The 21,991-nt window shown below is 55.9% G+C and overlaps 1 protein-coding gene across 18 annotated transcripts in view; it reads left to right on the forward strand.

Annotated features, from left to right (window-relative positions):
• The window catches only part of LOC120221385 (RAP1 GTPase activating protein), a 64,255-nt gene that overhangs the window by 20,281 nt on the left and 21,983 nt on the right, over window positions 1-21,991 (forward strand). For 10 of the 18 annotated variants that reach the window (XR_005525796.1, XR_005525799.1, XR_005525798.1 and 7 more), the window contains exon 1: window positions 21,124-21,198. Coding sequence is in view for 5 of the 18 variants with exons in the window: in XM_039218756.1 (XP_039074687.1) it covers window positions 21,124-21,198 (75 nt within the window). In the remaining 13 variants the exon portion in view is untranslated. Of the gene's footprint in view, window positions 1-17,153; window positions 17,248-21,123; window positions 21,199-21,991 lie in introns of those variants that run through there. The other 8 variants (XR_005525802.1, XR_005525801.1, XR_005525803.1 and 5 more) reach the window with 1 other exon arrangement.

Consider the following 21,991-nt stretch of genomic DNA (forward strand, 5'->3'; position numbering starts at 1 on the left):
AGCCCCATGTTGGGTGTAAAGAATACTTAAAATTTTTTTTTTAAATTTTTAAGTGTTCAAAAAGAATTAAGAAGCTGGGGCTTAAATCGAGGAGCAGTTAAGGCCTGGTATAAGCCAGATGTGGTCATGGCTGGATTCCCCTACCCCCTGCCCCTCATCAGCAGGTTACCTGCAGTGAGGAAGTTCAGAACAAGTGTGAAAAAAGAATGGAGCCCAGTGGGAGGATTAGGAGCCAGTGGGACAGTGGGTGACTCTGGTTCTGCAAACCTAATGGGAATTGGACATTTAAGGAGGATTCAGGTGGTGAGGGGAGGAAGGAGATGGAGTGATGTTGGGGTGGGGGAGTGGCCAGGTAGAGTTGTGCAGGGGAGGGGCTCTGGAAACGCCCTGGGAAGAGGACCTTAAAGCTAGGAGGAAGAGGCAGGACCCAGCAAGGATTAAGTGCCAGTGATGTGTCAGGCATTCCCCTCCCCCAGGCACTTGTTTATGGGGGTCTCAGTTGTGATGACATTCTTGGCCTTAGTGCCCCCATTTTGGAGGCCAAAATCAAGACTGAGAATTGGTGAGGGCTGGATTTGAATCCAGCCATTTCTTCTGCTAAGGAAGGGACCTTGGCCAAATGAGGAAGCCACAGGAATGAAGGAAGCTCTGATTATGGGCTGAGCTGACCTCGAGCATCTCCAAAACAGAGGCCCCTGCCCAGCCCCATGTGTCCCACTGGGAGGGCCCATCTGGTCACCCAGATATCTCCAGGAAATGCTACCATATATGAAGCATTTCCTGAGTCTCAGACGCTGGGCCGAGCCCTGCAAATGAATCACTTCATTCCATCCTATACCAGCCTTACAGAGTACAGACTATTCCCATCCATTCCCCATTGTACAAGTGAGGAAACTGAGGCTCAGAGAGGAGACGTGGCTGGCCCAGGGGCACACGGTGAGCAGTGAACCAAGACTGGTGGTGTGGTCAGCCTGAGCCCCTGAGCCCATGCCCTTAGCCCTTGCTTTCTTGGATGTCATGTGTGCTGAGTGCGGGGCTGCTGTGGGTGGCCCCTGTCCTCAGGTGGCTCCTCTCTGTAATCACTGAGCTGGAAGCCCAGGGGGCTTGTGTGCTGCTGCGGGAAGCACGAGGCTGGCCTCATTAGTGGCTCTGAAATGCCAGGCAGGCACAGCCTGCTGGGCCTCCTCATCTATTATGCATCTGGTGGGCAGGCCCCCGGCGGGCAGCTGGCAGACCACAGGACGGGGGCGGCGGGGGGGACAGCAGCTGCTTCCTGAGCCCACACCTGCCACCACACCTCTGGCCAGGGACTCCCCCAAGGCGTGCCAAGGCAGCTCCTGCCTCACCCCCATGGCCCAGCTAGGGTGAAGGGGTCCCACTGCAGCCAGAGGCCAGGATACTGATCCCCAGCTCGTTAGCCTGCCTGTTCCCGCAGCCATCCTGAGACAAGCTGGGACCTTGACTGAGCTGGGCCCACTTGGGGTGAGGTGGGCAGAGGTAGGTAGATTCTGAAACAGAATCTTAGGTGCACAGCTCCTGACTGCACAGATAGTGTGGTCGCTTATTTGTCATTCATTCATTTATTTGTTTGGCCACAAGTACCTTTTGAGCAACCACTATACACCAGAGACGTTTCTAGGGACTGCAGTGTTGGGGCACTTGGGTGGCTCAGTCGGTGAAGCGTCCGACTTCGGCTCAGGTCATGATCTCACGGTTCGTGGGTTCGAGCCCCACGTCGGGCTCTGTGCTGACAGCTCAGAGCCTGGAGCCTGCTTTGGATTCTGTGTCTCTCTCTCTGACCCTCCCCTGCACACACTGTCTCTCTCTCTTTCTCAGAAATAAAAAACACTTTTAAAAAAACTTATAAAAAGCGGGGGGGGGGGCGGGGAGGACTAGAGTTTCAGCAGAAAATGAGACAGACCCAGTCCTGATCTTCAGAGAGCTTGGTGTGGCCAGTATTTCACCTCTCAGAGCCTCAGTTTCCTCACCCATAAAACAAGGACTAGAGGAGACAGTCTGTCGATAGATAAGAAGAGAACTACAGTGGTTGTGCTGAATTTGAAAGACTTTATTTTTAAGTAATCTCAGCACCCAACACGAGCTCGAACTCACAACCCCGGGATCAAGAGTCACGTGCTCTTCTGACTGAGCCAGCCAGGTGCCCCAGTTGTGCTGAGTTTTAAAGCAAGGGTTCGTGCTACCTAGATCTTACCACGTGCAGGGCTGTGTTCCAAAGCACTCTCCATATTTTGATGGGTATCATCCTCATAATCACCCCATGAGGCAGCTACTGTTATTACCCCCAGTTTAGGGCTAAGGAAATCGAGACTCGAGGGATTACAGAGCCTGTAAGTTCTCTTGGCAAGGCTGAGATTTGAATCTAAGTAGCCACATTCTAGTTTGCATATCAAACTGGATGTGCTGTAAGGCTGGAGGATGATGGAGGGAGTCACGGAAGGCCTTTCTGAGGTACCATCTGAACCAAAACCTGCACTATGAGAGGAGCTGGATGTGGGAAGAGTTAGCAGGGGGAAGGAGGCATTCTTGTCCAAGGGAACAGCAGGTGCGAAGGCCCTAAGGCAGGGACAAACTTAGTGTGTCTTGGGAAAAGGGAAGAGGCCAGTATGGCTGGAGGGATGAGGGAAGATGAGATCGGGGTGCCTGGGCAGCTCAGTTAAGCCTCCGACTCTTGATTTCGGCTCAGGTCATGATCTCATGGTTTGTGAGTTCAAGCCCCATGTAGGGCTCTGAGCTGACAGTGCAGAGCCTGCTTGGGATTCTTTCTCTCTCTCTCTGCCCCTCCCCTGCTCACACTCTCTCACTCTCTCTCAAAAGAAATTTTTTAAAAATCTTTTTAAAAAATGAGATCAGGGGTGGGTTTGGAGAAAGAAGAGGAGCTAGGTTGAGCAGGGGCCTGTAGCCAAGGTAGGAGTTTGGATATAATTCAGTAACTGACATGCAGAATGACTGAGTCTCAGACTCCTGGCTTTGTAAAATCTTAGAATCAGAGAAGTTGGGCCTTCTGGAATCTTGGGAGATGGAAGAGACCTTTGAGATACCCCCCCATGACCCCCCCACTCTTTTGGTTCATGACCCCTTTGAGCATTGGAATGAGGCTTTGGGGGTCTTCTGAGAAAAATGGACTTTTATTTTCAAGACCTCTTGAAGCCCACTGTCCCTAGTTGAGACCATCTTGACCTTCGAGCAGTTCCTTGACTAGCCCTCCCTTGCTCACTCCTAGTGATAGGAGGTTCACTACCCTCACAAGAGCCCATTCCATTGCTGGATATCAAAACTTCTTCCATACTTACAATCAGCTGCTTGAGCCTGGATGTAGCCTCTGAGGCCTCCCATTGTCCACAGCAGCCCTTTAGCAAGATAAGGGCAATGACCCCATCTCCCTAAGTCTGTTCTTTCTACACTCAACAGCTCCTTGTCCCAGCCCTTTCTCGTTTTCATCGTATATTCAGCTCAGCTCTTGAAGCCCTTTATCTTCCTATGGATCCAAGAGATGCCCCCTTCTGAGAAAGTTTGTTTCCTTGTGTGTTGGGGGAGGGGCAACTCCTGGGGGAGACATCAGACCAGAGAGACCCCCCTTCTTCCAAGAAAGAGCCCCTCTAGCTTAGGAGACAAGAAGACCCCCCACCAGATGGAGGTGTTCCTGGGCCTGTCACTGTTATTCCGTGTGATCTTAGGGAGCGAGTCCCCATCTCTGGCTAGTTTCCACATATGCCTACATTTGGCACAAGGAAGAGACAGAGGAGGTCCTGGAAGGCTCTTGCTGCTCTCAGGTTCTCAGTCTGGTTGGCCCTGCTTGCTTCTATATCCCAACCATATCAGACCCAGGGCCCTTGTAGGTGGTGCGTGGAATGATTTGGGTTCTGTTTTTAGGCAGACCTGAGTTCAGAACCAACTTGGGTTTTTCTTGCTTGCTGTGCGGCCTTGCAGAAGGCAGTTTGCCTCTCTGAATCTCAGATGGTCCATAACAATGAGAACTGTATTGCTCACCCCATGGGAGTCTTAGAATGAAATAAGTCCAGGGTGTGTATTCAGTGGATGTTTTCCCTTTCCCTGGGCAGTTGCATTTTGAAGAGAAAACACTCATTAAACCAAAGAGAGACTCATTAAGATTCTAGTAGTAGAATTTTAGGCACTATTGAGGTGGTTTGGTTGAGAAGCAGTGGTTAAAAGGGGACCTTTCTACTATTCCCAAATCCCCTAAAGACTTTCCTCGGTTTAGGGTCTTCCCCAAGACAGTCATTCATTCAGTCAGCAAATTAATTCAACAAATATTTAGTGTGGGGATGCCCTCTGAGGGTCAACCAAACACTGGGGACGTGGCATTGGAGATGATAGACAAGGCCACGCCCCTTGTGGGGTTCTCAGTCCAGAGCAGGAAATGAGAAAAGAGGTGGTTCTAATGGGTGTGATAAGCATCGGATGGGAAGATGGGGGGGAAGGGGTTTCTGAGAAGGACTCCTCCTCCACACCTGGGAATCAGGGGAAGCTTCCTGGAGGAGGTGACCCAGCAGCAACATGGAAGAGAAAGGCGTGTGCTGGACACAGGACAGAACTGGACCTGGCAGCTAAAAGTGGGAGGGGTAGCCATCAGGTCACATCCCTGCATGCCCCACCGGGACTCCCTGTGGGTGCTCCAGAGGGTCTGGGCCCCCGAGCCACAACTGGGCAGAGGCCTGCCAGGGCCACCATCACCCACTCTCTTCCCCGCTCCCGGAACTTCTCTGCCCTGTGCTGTCAGTCCAATGCTATGTACAGTGTAGGTGCACTTCTCTGGGTCTCATTTTTTGTTTTTCACCTGGAAGGTGAAGAAAACAAAAGCAGTTACTTCAAAGATTATCGTGGGGATCAAATGAGATATGTGTGCCAAGGAAAACCATGGCGTGGCACAGAGCGATGCCTGCGATCATGGTCAGTGTCATGTTGTCCATATGTGCTGGGCCCTGTCGGGGGGATGGGGGGGCAGAATTGTGCAGATTCTGCCCTCTGGAGCCTCACCAGCTGCCAGGAGGCGAGAGCCGCCTACACCTGAGCATGTTCCCCAGCCTCGGGCACCAGCCTTGACACTGGCCCTAAGAACGCTGGCTTATGCCGCCAGACAGACCTGTGCGGAGTCCCTGCTGGGTGACCTTGTACAGGGCCTCCCCTTGCTGACTGTGGTTTCTTCCTCTGTTACGGAGGTGGGGGGGTATTAGTAATCCCCACCTCATCAATGATGAGGAATGACAAGGCACTTTGAAGGGGCTGGCCAGTGTGGCCAGCTTCGAGCCACATGCTGCAGGAGGGATGAAACACCCCGGGTCCCTCCCAGGTGTCCTGGAGAAACATCACCCTTGCTCTCTGAGGCTCATTTTCCTCCCTATACGATGGGAAGACTGGCTACCAAACGTTCCGATGTGCTGGGCTTCTAGCAGAGACAGGTAGTCCCTAACCTTGACCTGGTCTGGCTGCTGTGTGATCTTGGACTAGAGATACCCCCTCTCTGAACCTCAGTTTCCTCACCTGTAAATAGGGACCATCCTCATCTCACAGGATGCTTTCAGGGTTTTCATTAGCCATTGGTCCATTCAACACATACTTACTGAATGCCTACCATATGCCAGGTGGTGTCTAAGAATTGGGGATCCAGGGCCAAATCAGATGGACGTGGTATCTGGCCTCGTGCAGGTTACCCTCCAGGGCAGGAGACAGACGCAAAATGAGCTAACAGACAAATTAGGTAATTTCACATGGGTGACGAGTAATGAGGGATGGGGTGGGTGGGAAGGGGTCCCCCTTTTCTAAGAGTATCATGGAGGGCCTCTTGAAGCTTAAGTGGGAAGTAGCTGGCCATGGGAAGGGTAGTCCAGACAGAGGGCAGAGTGAGTATAAAGCTTTTGAGGCAGGAATAAGATTCTTTGCCCCACCCCGAATCTGAAACATTCCAGATCACCTCCTAGCAGCCGCTGGAAGGCAGCTGAGCAGGCAGGGAGGGGGTTTGGAGACCTACCTTCTCTCACGCGACAGGTCTGGGGGAGGGGGTGGGCACTGTGGGCAGGCATGCAAGACCAGGCTTGGGCTGGGCCCCAAGTGAGCAGAAGGTCCTCTGAGCCGGCGGGGGTGGATGCCTGGTGCCCACCCGGCTGCCCTCCTGCCCAGAAGTATGCTGGGGTCTGTCACGGAGCCTCGGAGCCTCACTATGTTAGGAGGGGCTCAGGGCAGGGAACTTGTGCTTGCTTTCTCTCTCCTCCCAACCAACCTGGGTGTGGGCACTGGCCACAGAGTGCCTTGGCCTTTCCCACATCTGACTCATGCACAGGGCCAGAGTTTCTTTGAGATGACCCCCTCACATGCACACACATGTGCACATAATTTCCATACTTATGCTCCTGGACTTGACTCCCATCTAGACAGCTTTGTCATGAACATATAGTTACATATGCACACAGTCACTCCCGGGGCAGAGCATAACTGGACATCGACTGTGTGCTGGGCCCCCAAACAGATCCCGTCTTCACCTGAGGAAGTTTCTAGGAGAGATGGATAGTGATCCAGGTCACACTGGGACATGTGCATCACTGACTGGTCAATCTGTGATGGCCTGACCCCCAGGTCAGGCTTCTGGGGAGGCTGGTCAGGGTGGGGGATAGCTCGACCCAGTGTGAGGCAAGGCTCCAGAAAGACTGGATAAGAGGGTGGTTTATGCAGTGTGATGGGCGAGGGGAGGGAGAGTGTAGCAGGGAGAGGGTGTGGGGTGTACAGAGGCTGGAGGTGGGACAGACATGCAGCGCCTCGTGGGCCACGTGTGGCCTGCACGCGGTGAGAAGCCACCGAGGGCTTTTAGGCAGGCGGATGACGCCATAGGTATGAACACGCTCACATACGAACCCCCGCACAGCCCAGACACGAATGCTTTCTCTCCCACCCACATTTCACGTTCCTGCCAGGCCTCCATCTACATCCTCCCCCACAGAGGCACACACCCTTTCGTGCCACCAGGCAGAGCTGCAGAAAACCCTGAGCTGGCTGCTAGTGCGAGTGTCACACATTTGCCCCGCCTGCTTGCTGATTGTGTGCGCCAGGGCCCTCTGGTACAGCCGGCATCAACCTTTGTTCTCTCCACGCATGCACAGATGTGCGCATGGGCCCAGCACACATGCACATAACCCTCCCCTGCACGTGGAAGGTGGCTTCTAGCTCAAGGAGTACGTTGACATGTATTATCTCACTGAATTCCCCCAGCAGCCCTGCCGGAAAGCGTTAGCAACACCATTTTACAGCTGAGGAAACAGGTTCCAGAGAGGTGAAGTGACTGGCCTCAGGCCACACAGCTAGCACCTGACCTAGGCAAGATTTGAACTCAGGTCCATCTTACTTCAAGAGGTGTTCACTGGCCTGTCCAAGCTCAGGCACCTGTCTGTCGACGTGCTCATCCCTTTTCCAGGCTGTCACTGGAAATGTGGCAAGCGACCTTCAATGACAGATTCTTCCAGAAACAGGTTGGTCACCATGGAAAGTTATCTGGAACCCCCAGGGCATGCCCACCTGCCCAGTGACCCCGCAGCCTCAGGGGGTGAGGTCAGTGGTGGGGCTGGGCACCTGCCAGCACAGGGCAGCTCAGGGCATGGAGCTGAAGCAAGGAGCAGAGCCCGCATTTGCATTTGCAAATGAGGCAGACAGCCCTGTCCCCATCGGGCTAACCCCAGCTGGCCTGGCTCCCAGGACATGACAGCTGAGGTCCCCGGGGGGGTAGGGGGGTACAGCCCTGTGCCCAGCTGCCTGGACTGCTTTTCTCCTGCTTTCTCTCCTCTCTGACCCTCAGAAAAGGCTGCCTAATGCTTAATGTAGGGGAAAGAGTGTGAGCTTCAGAATCAGCCAGAACTGGGGATACAGCCCAGCTCTGTCACTCGTGGCCAGGGGACTTTGGCCATGGGATTTACCTCCCTCCGAGTCAGTTTCTCCTCCTTGGACTAAGGAGTGAGGATCTCCTTCTTAAGATGATTGAGAAAGGTAAGAGTCAGGGACTCAGAGAGCTGACGTATAGTAAATGCTCAAATTTCCTTTAAAAAATCTTTTTTCCCCCCAATTACAAAAATAATAAGTGCTCATTGAAAAAATCTAAACAGTGCAGAAAAATATATCCTGTAGAAGGCAGGAGTTCCCTGTGTTCCCGCTTCCCAGAGACAAACCCATGGGAACTTTGACATTTAATTTTTAATTTTTACAAGTGAGATTTATATTGTGCAACTTGCTTTTTTTATACTTCACAATGTGCCTCAAACTGCTTTTTCCATCAGGACGGAGGCCTCCTTTGTGATCACTGCATGGTACCCGACTGTTTACATGTGCCTTGATGTGTTTATCCAGCCTCCTTTTAATGGCCCGTTGAGGTGGCTTCCAGATGTTGGCTATTGCAAATGTTGCTGCAGTGAATGTCATTTGTTCATGTATTTTCATGCATTTGCGTATAAAGGGAGTGGCTGGGCCAGAGACGATACACATTTTTGTCCATAGCAGGAGTGGCCGAAACATCTACAGAGAAGTGGTGGCAATCCGTGTGCCCCAGCAGACCTAGAAAAGCCCACTTCTTCAAAATGATGAGACTTTACCCCACGCCTCTGCCCCTGACCGCAGAGATCCTAGAGCCACCAAGAGGCATAGATTGCAAATGTGGGAGGTGCCTGGGAGGTCATCTAGCCCAGCTGTGTGCTGCTCTTCCTCCTGTCCCCACACCTTGGAATCTCCCCACTCCATCCCTGTAGGCTCCTCCTGCCTTGGCTCAGCACCTTACACGCTGGTTGTTTCACTCTCGGGCAGCTCCAGTCCACTTTCTCACAGTCTCTACCTAGGAGTCCTGCCTTAGTCCTCAGCAGCCCACAGAGGAAGGGAAGAAAGAAGAAAGGAGGAGAGAAGGGAAGGCCAGGAAATGCTCATGGTTAATGTTTACATACTCCGCATGTATGAACTTATTCAGTCCTCATGACAAGCCTTGAAGGCAGGCACCGTTGTTATCCTCAGTGCACAGATAAGGATATTGAGGCTCAGAGAGGTTAAGCAACTTTCTCAAGGTCACACAGCTATTAAGCGGCCGAGCTAGGATACAAACTCAGGCAGTCTGGCTCCAGAGCCCACACCTATGGTGTTACACTGCCTTTCCCAGCAGGAGCCTGTAATTTATTGAACACTTACTGTATACTCAGCTCTGGGCTAGTCAGATTGTACATATAGCTTCTAAGTTATTCTATACGACAACCTTGCCAAGAAGGTATTACTGTTTTACTTTGGAGATGAGGGAACTGAGACTCGGAGAAGAGAAGCAGCTTGGAGGAGCTGAAGGCCCCCTCCACACACAGCCCCTGCCGGGCAGGTTAAGCCCTCCAGGCTCCGGTTCACGCGGTCCTTGGCAGACCCAGCTCGCAGTGTAGGGCCTCATCTCCCGGGTCATTCTCCCGGGGTGTCAGAGCTGCACTTTAGTGCCAGCCAGTCTGAGTCCCAGTTCCCCGTGGAATCTGCTTGGAGAGGTCGTGGTGACTGACTTCTGTCCACATGGTGATTCAGAGACAGAGCTAAGGCTTCTCCTTGTCACCTTGTTAGGAGATGGTGACCCTGTCCCCGTCTGAGGGGTTTTTCGCCTTGGCCTGGCAGGGACTTCTGCTCACCAGCTTGGCTTGGAGCCCATGAAGTGGCAAGCCCACTGGCTAGGGAGGGAGAGGGATGGATTAAACAAGACCTCAGCGCTGGAGGGTTCAGTATGTGGGCGTTGAGGGCCAAGGAATGCGGAGAACAGCTGGAGAACAGTCGGGCGGGTGCCACTGGGCTTTGCTTTGAGGTGGGGGAGGCCTGGCCCACCCTGCTCAGATGCCCTTGCCCAGCGGCGTGCGGTCAGGCCCAGAGCCGGCAGCAGGCCGTGAATCCTGAATGAATGACTGAGTGTAGGAGTGAAGGGCAAGCGGGGGAGCGGGTGGATGACAGAGCGGAGTGTGTGAGCAGAGGAATGCGCGGAGTTCAGGAAAGGGGGACGGACCTCCTGGGCTGCAGAGGCAGGAGGGGCGGTAAGGTTAACGAGGGAGGTGCGGTGTAGGTGACACGGGCCCCAGCTCACGGGTGCTGGGCAGGGCCTTGCTCACAGCCTCTGGCTCGCGCTCTCCCTGGGCGCTGAGGGTGGCAGCCCGTGGCAGGGCCATCAGGGGCAGCCTGTGGGGCCAAGGTCGTGGAGCGGTGGGTTCAAGCTTCAGGTGCAAGTCCCCACCGCCATCTTGGCCTCAGGTTTCTTCCGGGTGGAACAGAGATAACGTTATCGTCTTAGGTTCTTTGTGAGGCTGTTGAGAGGGTCTAGTGAAAGGGCGCTCTGTAAACTGTAAAGTACCAGGCTGGGTCAGCAGCTGTTGTTATTACCCAAGCAGGAAGAGACCGGGTGGCTGGGTCACCTCGGCGCGGCTCCTCCCCCTGCCCCGTGTGCTGGGAGGAGTCGTCCGGGGAGGCGGGGAAGGTCAGGTTCAGGCTACCGCCTGGCTCCGGCACCTGGGCAGGGGAGGCCCCGGCAGGCAGCAGGTGGATGGGAGGCCCAGTCCGTAGGTGCTGCGCCCCGGGTGGGGGCCGGTCCCATGACCTTCTCTCAGGGCTGCCAACCTGTTGTTTGCTCAGGAGGCCACTACCTGGCCCAGCTCCGGCATCCGGGTGCTCTGGCACTCCGCCGCATGGAGTGAGGGTGGGGACCCCACGTGCTACCTGCCTGCTCACCCCCTCTGCGCAGCCTGGAGCCTGGGGCCTGCCCCCGACTCCCAGGGTGTGGCTGAGGGACCCCCTGGCCCATCTTGCAACGTCACTGAGCCTCTGCTTCCGTATTTCCGAAACAGCGACCGATCGGGGTTGTTGTGCGGATTGCGTGCCATCACAGCGCTTGGCTCCCCCCACCCCCACACTCCCTCTTGAGTCCTGGTAGAGAGGTGGAAGGTGCCTGGGGAAAGGACAATTAGGAGTGGGCATGCCTGTGTCCCTCCCCTCCCTGTGGGCCTTGGGTGGAGGGGGCTAGGCTCCCTGGGCCTAGCTTCAGAAACTTGCTCACCAGGCTGTCCCTGGCCACCTTCCCTGGCACCTTGGCAAGGCAGGGGCAGGCGGGGGCGGGGGGCAGTGCCGGATGTCTGAACACTGGAGACAATGGGCCTCTGTGGCCCCCAGGGGAAGGGGCAGTTCCAGCGCAGCCTCTAGGCTCCGGTCTCAGGAGATATGAGTCCCCTCAGACACGATACCACAGATGGGAGACAGGCAGCCCCCGAGCCCCATCAGAGTGGCCTTTCTCAGGGGGTGAGGGCCCACAGGAGCAGCCCTCTGCACCTGCTTCTCACCCTGAGGTCTGTACCCTCTGCTGTCCCCCACATGAGTCACCAGGCTGGCAGAAACAGCTGGTTTCGTGGAGACCACCAGACCCTGTCCTCTGGTGACCAGTGCCGGGCTGGTCTGGACCCCTCGGACCCCTCTCCTGGGCTGGCACCCCCTCCCCCCACAAGTCCTTCTTGGCCCTACGTTCCTTGGCTAGCTGAGCACCTGCTCTGCCCTCCCAACCACCCAAGTCTGGTTTCCCAACTTGGGTGTGTGCTGTCCGGCACCTGTCCGGCTCCCCTGCTCCCCATCACAGGCTTCCTGCCTCGGTGGGCATCTGTTACCTGCTCCGGCCACCAGAGTTTCACCTGTTTTAAGTGAACTTTAAAGCATGAATAGTTCACCAGGCAGCCAAGAAGGAAAAGGGAGCCCCCAGCAGTGCCGAGGCTCAGCAGTGTGAAAGAGCGTGGCTTATTTGGAAAACTGCCTGCAGCCCAGCCCGGCTCACACAAGGCGACAGGGGCAGGGCAGGAAGGGGGCGTGTGTGGAGGAGGCCAGGAGAAACAGCAGGGGCCACACCCAGGACCTCCATCCAGGGCAACTATTTTTGGGTGGCCAAAGAACCAAGTCATACCCACAGGACAGCCCAGCCAGTGCTCTAGTGCCCTGAAAGGGTGGGGTGCCCAGGAGAGTGGCTAATATTGATAATAATAGCACACGCGGCTACAGTGCTTACTCTGTCTCCCAGCAGCCTTATGAGGGGGTATATTATCTCTCATTTTGCAGATGAAGGAAAAAGACAGGACCCTCCCACCAACTCTCCAGCTGGTTAACAGTGGGGGAGTGACCCAGGAAGGCATCTGGCCAGCTGTCCTCAGTCTTACCTTTCTCTCCCCACCGTGCCTGGATCTGACCTGTGGTGTGGAACCACCCTGAGATGCCCCCTACCCCAGTGTGGCATCTGGAGCCCTAGCCTAATGGAAAGCCTGGGTTCTGGTCCCCAGTTTACTTCTGCCTTCCTGGGTGTCTTCGAGGTGGTGGTTTAACCTCTCTGAGCCTCAGTTTATCCTTCTGGGAATTGGGGATCCTCGAGACTGCCTTATCTCCCACTCCAGTTCCGGTGAGACTCCCAGGAGTGAGCAGATAAAGAGCGCTTTTGAAAAGTACAAAAAAGCTGTACTCACGACAATATGATTATTATTGTTACCTTGATGTGGAGATAAGGGATGGGAGGAGGCGCAGTGACAGTTGCCAAGAAACCCAGGAGCTGTCAGCAGTGGCTTCCGGCCTGGCCCATCCCACTCAGGGGACACCGGGCCCCTCCCCCACCCCCTTGCTGCGCCCTTTCCCTGGGAGAGATGGGTGCTCTGAGAGGGTGGGGAGCTGGGGCCAGCTGGCTGGCAGCCACACAGCTCCAGGGCCTGAAGGTGACCCTGGAATGTGCCTGGCCCAGATGCCAGGTTGGCTCAGGCTTTCTGTGTGACCTTGGGCAAGGTACCTCCTCTCTGGCTGCCACCCTTTTCTGTGTCCAGGTGTTCTGTACCTGTCAGCAAGTGTCCAGGCCAGACAGGAAAGGATTAGAGCTGGACCTGGAAGATGCTTGGCGGTGGCTGCAGGAGCGGGGGAGAGCTGCCATGGGGAGGCCACTGGGGGCCAAGGCTAGGTGACAGGGCTGAGGTCCTGGGTTGAGAGCAGCTGTGATGTGTGTAGGAGAAGAACCTGGAGCTGGAGTAAACCTCTGTTCTGCCCTTTCCCTGCTGTGACGGTGGACTTGTCACTTAACCTCTCTGAACCTCAGTTTTCTTGTCTGGAAAAAAAGTGGATAATATCCAGCCTCACAAAGCTGCTGTGGCGATCGGATGAGACACTAGACTGTAGAGTGCTAGGCAGCTATGACTTTGGTCATGGCAGGGGGAAAGGAAAAGGGCCAGATCCCCGAGTCCCAGCATGCTCCAGGTACCTCCCAGCGGCTGCGTGTGCAGAGAGAATGCAAAGCATGTTTTAAAAATATTTTTTATTTTTAAGTAATCTCCACACCCAAAATGGGGCTCGAACTCACAACCTGGAGATCATGAGTTACATGGTCCACCGACTGAGCCAGCCAGGTGCCCCAGAATGCCAAGCATTTTAAGCTGAGCCAGACCATTGGGTCAGGTAGGTTTTCAGAGAAGCAGAGAGGGGCAGATCCATGTAAACAGAGTGGTGGAGACCAGAAGGAAGGTTCAAGTTCAAGAGAGGGAGGAAAGTGGCCAAGTTGGGGGAGGTCCAGGGAAGGCAGAGGCAGAAGGGGAATGGAGGGTGGCTAGAAAGATGGGGATGAGATGAGTGTGAGGTGAGGGAGGCTGAGAGGGGTGGGGAGGCCTGGGGAGGGAGGGAGGGAGGTGACAGGCTGAATTTATTCATCCCTTCCAGATTATTTATTGAGCAACTAGTATCTACTCATAGTCAGTATAGTGTAGCATTAGGGGACAGCACCTAGACCTGGATGGCTGAGGGTTCAAATTCTCTGTATTTCACTTAGTGTCAGCGTGACCTTGGACAAGTTGCTGGACCTCTCTGTGTCTTAGTGCCCTCCTTTGAAAGAAGGGTGTTCAGTGAGTGAATCCAAGCAAAGCAGTTAGAACAGAGCCTGCCCGGGGCATGTCCGGTATCAATCAGCCTTGGCTGTCCTTGCTGTTGCTGTTTTCATTACCTCTCATATGGCACCTGCGAGGTCTGCCTGTGCTATGAAGTTCAGATCTTGGGCTCCAGAGTGACAAACCTGGATTCCAGTGCTTGCTCTGCCTCAATCACTGTGTGACCTGGGGCAAGTTAACATACCTTTCTGAGCTCAGTTCCCTTGTGTTTAAAAAGCAGGCAGTTTTGGGGGCGCCTGGTGGCTCAGTCGGTGAAGCATCTGACTCCAGCTCAGGTCATGATCTCACAGTTCATGGGTTCAAGCCCTGCGTCAGGCTCTGTGCTGAGAGCTCAGAGCCTGGAGCCTGCTTTGGGTTCTGTGTCTCCCTCTCTCTGTCCCTCCCCTGCTCGTGCTCTGTCTCTCTCTCTGCCTCTCTCTCTCTCTCTCTCTCTCTCAAGAATAAATAAATGTTAAAAAAATAAAAAATAAATAAAGCAGGCGGTTTATGAGCACCTGCCTCACTGGGTTGGTGGGTTGATTAAGTGAAATCATACAAGGCACAGGTAGGCTGTGACTTTTGTTATTACTGTCATGCTCTTCCCTCGGGGCTGGGATGGATGGGGGCAGACAGGGCCCAGAGCCTCCAATTCCTGCTCTGTCCCCATTGTGGAGCCCCTCCCTTCCCCTGCCCTTTAGGGCCTCAGCACTGACCTTATAGGTGGAGGAGTTGCCTGGCGGGGGGTGGGGTGCTGGGTACTGCCTGTGAGGGGCCTACTCTATCCAGCCAGGAACTAGGGAGTTGAGGGCCTTATGGCAGGGTCCCCGATGGAAGCCAGACCGCCCCCTGGTCTTGAGACCTGCCTCGTCCTGCGCCCTGTGCAAGACGGGTACATGGCCACGGGGAAGCTCGGACTGAGAGGATTCTGGAAGGGGAGCGTGTCAGGGAGCTGTTGCCAGACCAAACTGCAGTGGCCACAGTCTGAGCCTGGGGGCCTCAGAGGGGCAGGCAGAACACCACCCATATAGCTCGATCATAGGTGACACCCTCTCTGGGCAGCCGGGGCCACACCAGCACTACTGTCCCCATGTCCCCACCACGAAGAGGACCCAGCACTTCCTGGTCCCTGGGCAGCCTCTGCTTTCTACCCCGCTGGCACTGGCCTTACTCAGTCAAGGGCGTGGGCTTTAAATTCTGGCTCTGTCACCCATTTGCTACATGAAGTGGCTTCATCTCTCTGACCGTCAGTTTCTCCATCTATAAAAATAGGGATAAATGACGCCAATCTGCCAGCACTGTCGTGAGGGTATAAAATGCTTGATATAGTTCTAGGCACATGACCCAGGTCTTGACAAAGAGTCCCCCCAGTAACCTCGGTGGAATTTGCCTGGACCATTTCTGTGGGCCCCTCTCTACTCCCCCAGCTCCAGTCTCTTCCCAGGTCAGCATACCTGGCAAACTACAGGGACCTAAGTACAGGTGATTCCCTAGCTCACACACCTCCAGTGGCTCCCTACTGCGAACCTTCATTCAGTCACTGATTCCTTGAATCATTAATCCATTCAACAAATACCTAAAGAGACCTAACTGGGGGAGCCAGAGTTTACCATGAATGAATGAATGCCAAAGAATTCATTGAGTAAATGCCAGCTAGCTACCCAGGCTCTATGATGAAATTTTTTGGAAGCAGAGGCTAGGAGGGGTGTGTCACTGACTCAAGGTCACACAATAGGTAAGTGCTTGGGAATATGTTCTTCATAGTGAGGCCATGGCTTGAAATGCCACTGCCACCATATCTCGTTTTCTGGGTCAAGTGCACTGCTTAGTGTAGGCCCCACTTTTAAGACGCCAGCAGCCCGAGAGGCGGAGAGGCATCTGGTGCCTGCAGCCGGGCTGTGGAGGCGGATGGCTCCTCTCGGCTGCCTGTTCTAAACAGAGAGGCTGGGCTGAGGGGAGTGCGAAGGGGCGCTCAGGGGGTCCTTGGGGTCTCCTCCCTGGGCCAGTTTCCTGCACGCCCTCCACCTTTCAGGGCGTGGCAGTCCAGACTGCCTGACTCAAGCCCGCTGCTGTGGGCCGAGGAGGATCCTTTGGCAGCCTGAATGACTCACCCTCTCAGGACCAGCCTCAGTTGATGGGACCGGGGTGGGGTTGCAGCCACGTCAGGGTGGCCCTGGGCAGCAGGCAGAAGCCAGGCCTGCTCGCCCAGCCCTGAGCTCCCTGGGTCCCAGGAGCCACTGGGCACTTCCTCTCCCTGACCCCAGAGGTGGCCTCCTCCGCAGCTTTCTGGGGTGACAGGAGCTGACTTTGCCTTCTTCAGACCTACTTCCTTTCCTCAGGGAGGGGTGTGGGTGTGGGCAAAGAGGCTGGGCTTGGAGTCAGGCCTCACTCCGAGGCTGGCTCTGCCCCTGACCAGCTGTATGACCTCTGCATGCCTCTGGGTCCTCCTCTGTTAAATGAGAATACCAGTGTGGTGAGGAGTCTGTGCCCTCAGGCCTGGAAAGAGGCGCTTGGCGCAGGGGCTGGCACATAGTAGGTACAGTGGGTGTCACTGTTACTATTGTCATTAAGAGTAGCAGTCGCCAGGAGCTCCTGGGTGGCTCAGTCCCTTAAGCGTCCGACTTCAGCTCAGGTCATGATCTCACAGTTCATGGGTTCAAGTCCCGCATCAGGCTCTGCGCTGACAGCTCAGAGCCTGGAGCCTGCTTCAGATTCTGTGTCTTCCTCTCTTCCTCTCCCCACTCATGCTTGTCTCTCTCTCAAAAATAATAACACATTAAAAAATTAAAAAAAAAAAAAGAATAGCAGGCGCCCAAGTGTCCACTCAGCCCTAAGGCTGTCTCTCTCTGAAGGCTCAGGAAGGGGTCTCTAGTGACCTCCCTGCTTAGTACAGAGGTCAGGATTCAGCCCTTTATAGCAACCCTCAGTGCGCCTGCCTCAGTTTACCCATCTTCAGAATGGGCTGTGGACATCCTCTTGACAGGAGTATGCGTTGGGCAGGCCTAAGGAAGACCTTGGAGAGAGCCCCGTCCACATCTCTGATCTCTGGGGACGGAGAGCCTGTTTGGCAACCCTGCTCCAGAAGCCCCTCCTCTCCCTCCTCCTGGGGAACCCATGACCGCCACGAAACCCGTCCCCCAACTCTGGGAGCGATTCTTCCTCTCACAGGTCACAAACCTCCCAGCCTGGAGCTCTCCTTGACCACAGACCCCTTCTTTCTTCCAGGAGGAGTGATGGGCAGAACCAGCGCTTCCCTCAGGCACTAGACCTGCCACGAGTGGACTTCGTCCCCTCCCACGCTGCTTCACTCCACCCCAAGGTAAGTGCCACGCCCCCCCACCCCCTCACCCCCTCACCCCCCCACTCCCCCCACCCCCCACGTGCCTGGGCTGGAGACCCTGGGGCTGATAGACAATGAAGAGTGACTACCGGACAGCGGACAGCGGTAAAATGTTCAGGCAGATGCTGCTTGAGGCTTAGCTCCCCGAGGGGACACCGCGCCTCACCCTTGAGCGCGCTGCACCGCAGTCTATAGCCCTGCTGGGGAGGGGGCAGGACGGCTGAGAACTAAGTGGCCAAACCAGCTGTTCTTCATCACCTTTATCATCAGCCTCCCCATCAGCTTCCCTGTCTGTAAGCCCAGAATAACGATAGCCTCATTCAATGAAAAAGTGCCCATAAAACATGCCACGCATGATGTCTGGCACAGGGAAAGGCCCCTGTGAGTGAGATCGTCAACAACAAACGTGTTTGCCCCCAGCACTTGATTTGTGTCCGACTTTGTGCTGGGCGCTGAGGGGCTAGAAATCAGTGGACACAGACCCTGCCCTCAGGGAACCATCATCCAGGTAAGAGGTAAGTAACTGAACAACTTACGGAGAACACCAATAACAACCACTAGCATTTACTGAGAGTTACCATGTGCCAGAGGGGTACCTAATGGTTTATAGGCAGTATTTCATTTCATCCTCAAACTGGACGTGCTATGTGATAGCTGCTACTATTGGTCTTGTTTCATGGATGAGGAAAATCAAGGCTCAGAGAAGTTAAGTTACTTGCTCAAAGACACACAGGTAGGGTATGATGGGGCTGGGACCAGAACTCGGGCTGTGTGACCAGAGTGCCTGGCTTTGTGGCCTCCCTGATGCAGAAGGAAACGAGCCCTTGCTTTTGCAGTATACTTGATGGTTTCTAAAGCATGATATCATCATGCCTCTTGGTCATCACCTCAACCCTTGGAGGGCGGGCATTCTCCAGATGAGGAGCCAGATGCTCAGAGAGGTTTTCCCAAGGTCACACAGCCAGGAAATAGCAAGCACGGGGCCTGCCAAGCTCTTCTCCCCCATGCTGGCCTGGAATAAGGGCCATGTACCTTTCCTCGGCCAGGAAGGCAGATGGCCAGGGACTGGAATCCTTGTGGGGTTCCATCGCTTCCAAGGGGGTTCCTGGGGCAACATCAGGGGGCTCCAGAGAGCATCTCCTGCTCCCTGTGCCTGGGCAAAAGCCCAAGATGGAGCCGTGTGGATCCTGGGACTTTGCAGGAAGGGAGCAACTCAATGGCACTGGGTTCATGAGTGAGGCCCCCGAGTCTCTCTCTCCCTAAGCATTTAGGAAGAGGCCTTGATTCTCACCAAGGGCTGTGTGCCCTTAGACCATAGCTTCCCCTCTCTGGGCCTCAGTTTATCTATCAGGAAAATGAGGGTTGGAACAACCCATCGCCCTGAGTCCTGCCTGCTCAGGCAGCCTGGGGCTGGCTTTCGTGGATTAGCTCTGAGCCACCTCCCCTCAGGCTTCCTGGCCTCCACCCAGCTGGCCAGAAGCCTCCATTTGTGCCAGCGCAGCCCAGACAGCGGGCTCCAAACCTCTCCCATCCTGACAGCCCACCCCTACTTCAGAATTAAGACACCCTCTGTGGGTCACCCTCCTTTGATGGAGGTGGGGGTGGGGGGGTGGAGAAATTGGATGCAGAGAGAGTGAGGGATCCCCCTGAATGCCCAGCAAAGTGGTGGTGTGGCTAAGGGGACTCGAGCCAGTAACACAATCTTCATGCCCCTCCTTCGGCACCCCTAAGTCTGCAAACACTCATCACGTTGATGGAGCCAGTCTGAGGGGCAAGTGACCCCCCTGTGCCAAGGGTAAGTCCCTGCCCCTCCCTGAGCCTCAGATTCCTCATCTGTAAAACAGACATGACAGCTCCTTCTCTACTCACCTTGTCAGCGTGCAGCTGGGTGATGACCGTGAAAGTAACTTTGGAAAGTGGAAATCAGGCAGCTGAACTGCACCAGCAATGTCACATTCCCAGGGCAGGACAGAACACCCAGAAGGGACACTCCCCTCTCACTGGAAACCCACATTTGTACACACACTGAGCTCTTCAGGGCCTTCCTGCCTGCCGCCCCCCCCACCGACCCCGCCCAGGAGTTCAGAAATCTGCACCCACATTCGCGCACGGTCCTCCTACCCCTGTGTCTGTGGACAAGTTCACGTGTCTGCAAACGTATTCAGAGACTTGCACATGTACACATGCATATGTATACAGATACACATGTACAAACACAAGTACAGACATCTGTGACGTCCATGCACATACCGCCACATCTGGTCTGAGAGTCACACTCACACACACACACACACACACACACACACACACACACAGAGCTGCATGCGCACTGTGTACGTTCTCCACTCCGCCGGTCACACGGACATCTCCAGTGATATGAGCAAGTCTCACCTCCTCCCAGCGTGGGAATGGATGCTTCTCTGGCTGCATTTCGACGGGTGCCCGGAAGTGCTCAGGCCTGGAAGTGCCTGTGTAAATCAATATTTGCTGCTGTTAATTATTAAAAACAAAGCCACACCGTGTCTGGAACACACATCTCCAGAGTTCCCGCCGGCTCCCGGGGCTCCAGCCTGACCCAGGGCCAGGTCTGGAGGAGAGAAAGGTCCCGTGCCTTCCTTCCAGGAGCTCTTGCCTGGAGATGGAGGCTGGTGGGCAGCTGTTGGCAGCCCTGCAGGAGGCTGGAAAGAGATTGTGCACTGAGCTGGGGGGCAGCCTTGCCCTTGCAGGGTCCAAAGCAGCACATGTTGACTTGGCCACAGCTCAGGAAGCAATTGCTGCTTTCCCGGTATGTGTGGGGAAGGGGTGCCGAGGCCCTGGCCCCCCACTGTACAGTGGCAGACACAATGCAGGGTCCGCTGGAAGGGCCTGCAGAGGTGGGAACTCTGAGCACCTTCTAGTTTACAGATGGGGAGACTGAAGCCTACAGAGGTGACAGGGACTCACTCAAGTCCACTCAGCAAGTTGTGGCAAGGCCCGTGCTGGAACCCTCATGTCCTGAAGTGCATGCTGTACCACGGGGCGGGGGAGTGTCAGTCCCTGTTCCCTCCCTCCCCTAGGATCAGGGGCTATTAGGATCCCGTGTGGGCATGGGAACCGGGGAAGGAAGGGAACAGGCCAGCCACTGTCAGGCATTAGGGGGTGAGGGGAGATGAAGAGGGAGGGGACAGCAGCTCCAGCCCTTTCCCTGGATTCCCAGTTCTGCCCTTCCCTAGCTCTGTGAACCTGGACATATTTCACCTCTTGGAATCAGTCTTCCATTCCGTAAAATGGGGATGATACTCGTACCTCCCGGATTGTGGGGAGAGGTCATCCTCGCTAAGAGTCCAACATTAGGTAGGTGCTCAAGGAAAGTCTTCTGTCTATGAAGTAACCCTGTCTCTTCTTCCTGCCCGGCTTCACAGCCATCCCCCGTCCTTGAGGCCCTGAGGCAGGGCACCCAGAGTGTGGGAAGACAAAGAAGGTGGAGAAGGGGCGCACCGAGCAGACCCTCGGGTCTCCTTAGGGCCCCACGCGCCAAAAAGCTTACAGCGCGCCGGCGAGAGCGCGCAGGCGCAATGTCTGAGGACCGCGGGCCGGGCCGCAAGGAGGGGGGAGCGGCGGGGTGGGGGTGGGGGCTCCTAGGTCCCCGCCCCGGATCTCAGAAGCCCCGCCCCCGCGACGCCTGTACCTGGCGCCCCGCCCCCTCCGGGCCCGGCGGTCCCGCGAGCCCAGCGCAGGCAGCGCGCCGCCGGGATCCCGGAGCGGGGAGCTCGGAGCTCGGCGCTGCGGGGCCCGGGCCGGGGCGCGCGCGGGCGGGAGCCGCCCGGGCCAGCCGAAGCGCCGCCGGGGCGGGGGCCGGGCCGGGCCAGGCTCGGGATGGCGCAGCCGCGGCCCCTGGCGCCCCCCGGCCGTCCGCGGAGGGGCTCGCTGCCCGCTGGGGCCGGCTGGCAGGTGAGGACCAGAGCGAGGGCGGCCTGGCGGAGGGGGTCCGCGGAGCCGGCTCAGCCCGACCTTCCCGGAGCCGGGCAGGCTCTGCCCCAGCCGGGGCGGGTGTGCGAGGCTCCGTCATGGAGGGTGTGTTAGCTTCTGGGCTGACACCCGGCCACAGCGGCCACAGGGCGCAGCCCTGCCCTGGGGTCCCGGGCCTTGGGCTCTTTCTGCAGCTGCCCCTCCGAATCAGAGTGCCCGTGGTGACACCATGGCTCAGGGCCAAAGTGGCACTGTGCGTGCGAGAGTCCGTGTGTCTGTTAGTCTCAGGGACCACTTCACCGCCCCCTGCCCCCTTTAGGAGGGGTCTGAATGTCGCGGTGTAACTTTGCCTGGTGCTCTGGGCCACTTCGCCCACAGTCTTCCATGTGTCAGGGTGTCTGCTGCGCTTATGAGGCTGTTAACTGTGTCACTTGTTGCTGCGGGTGCTCTCCGGGTGACAGTACCATGTGTCAGTGTTTATATGGCTGTGACTTCCGAGGCATTGTTCCTGGCCATCGTTCCCTTAGGTCACCCTGAATGGGGTGCTCTGGAGGACATTAATGCGCCCACATCACTGTCACGCTGGGACTGTGCCGGGCTGAGGTTGTGTGACCCAGGCATAGATGCCGACATTGCTGTCGTACAGGGTGATAACAGGCGGATTTGTCTACCTGGACTGCAGGCGTGCGACAGTGGTGTCTGCTGTAGCTGCCTATGGAATTGGCTCTTCTGAGCTCCGAGTGTTGGGTGTGTCCAGAGGTGACCGTGGCCATAG

Source organism: Hyaena hyaena, unplaced genomic scaffold, assembly GCF_003009895.1.
Source record: "Hyaena hyaena isolate Hyena2069 unplaced genomic scaffold, ASM300989v1 scaffold_780, whole genome shotgun sequence".
NCBI classification, from domain to species: Eukaryota; Metazoa; Chordata; class Mammalia; order Carnivora; family Hyaenidae; genus Hyaena; species Hyaena hyaena.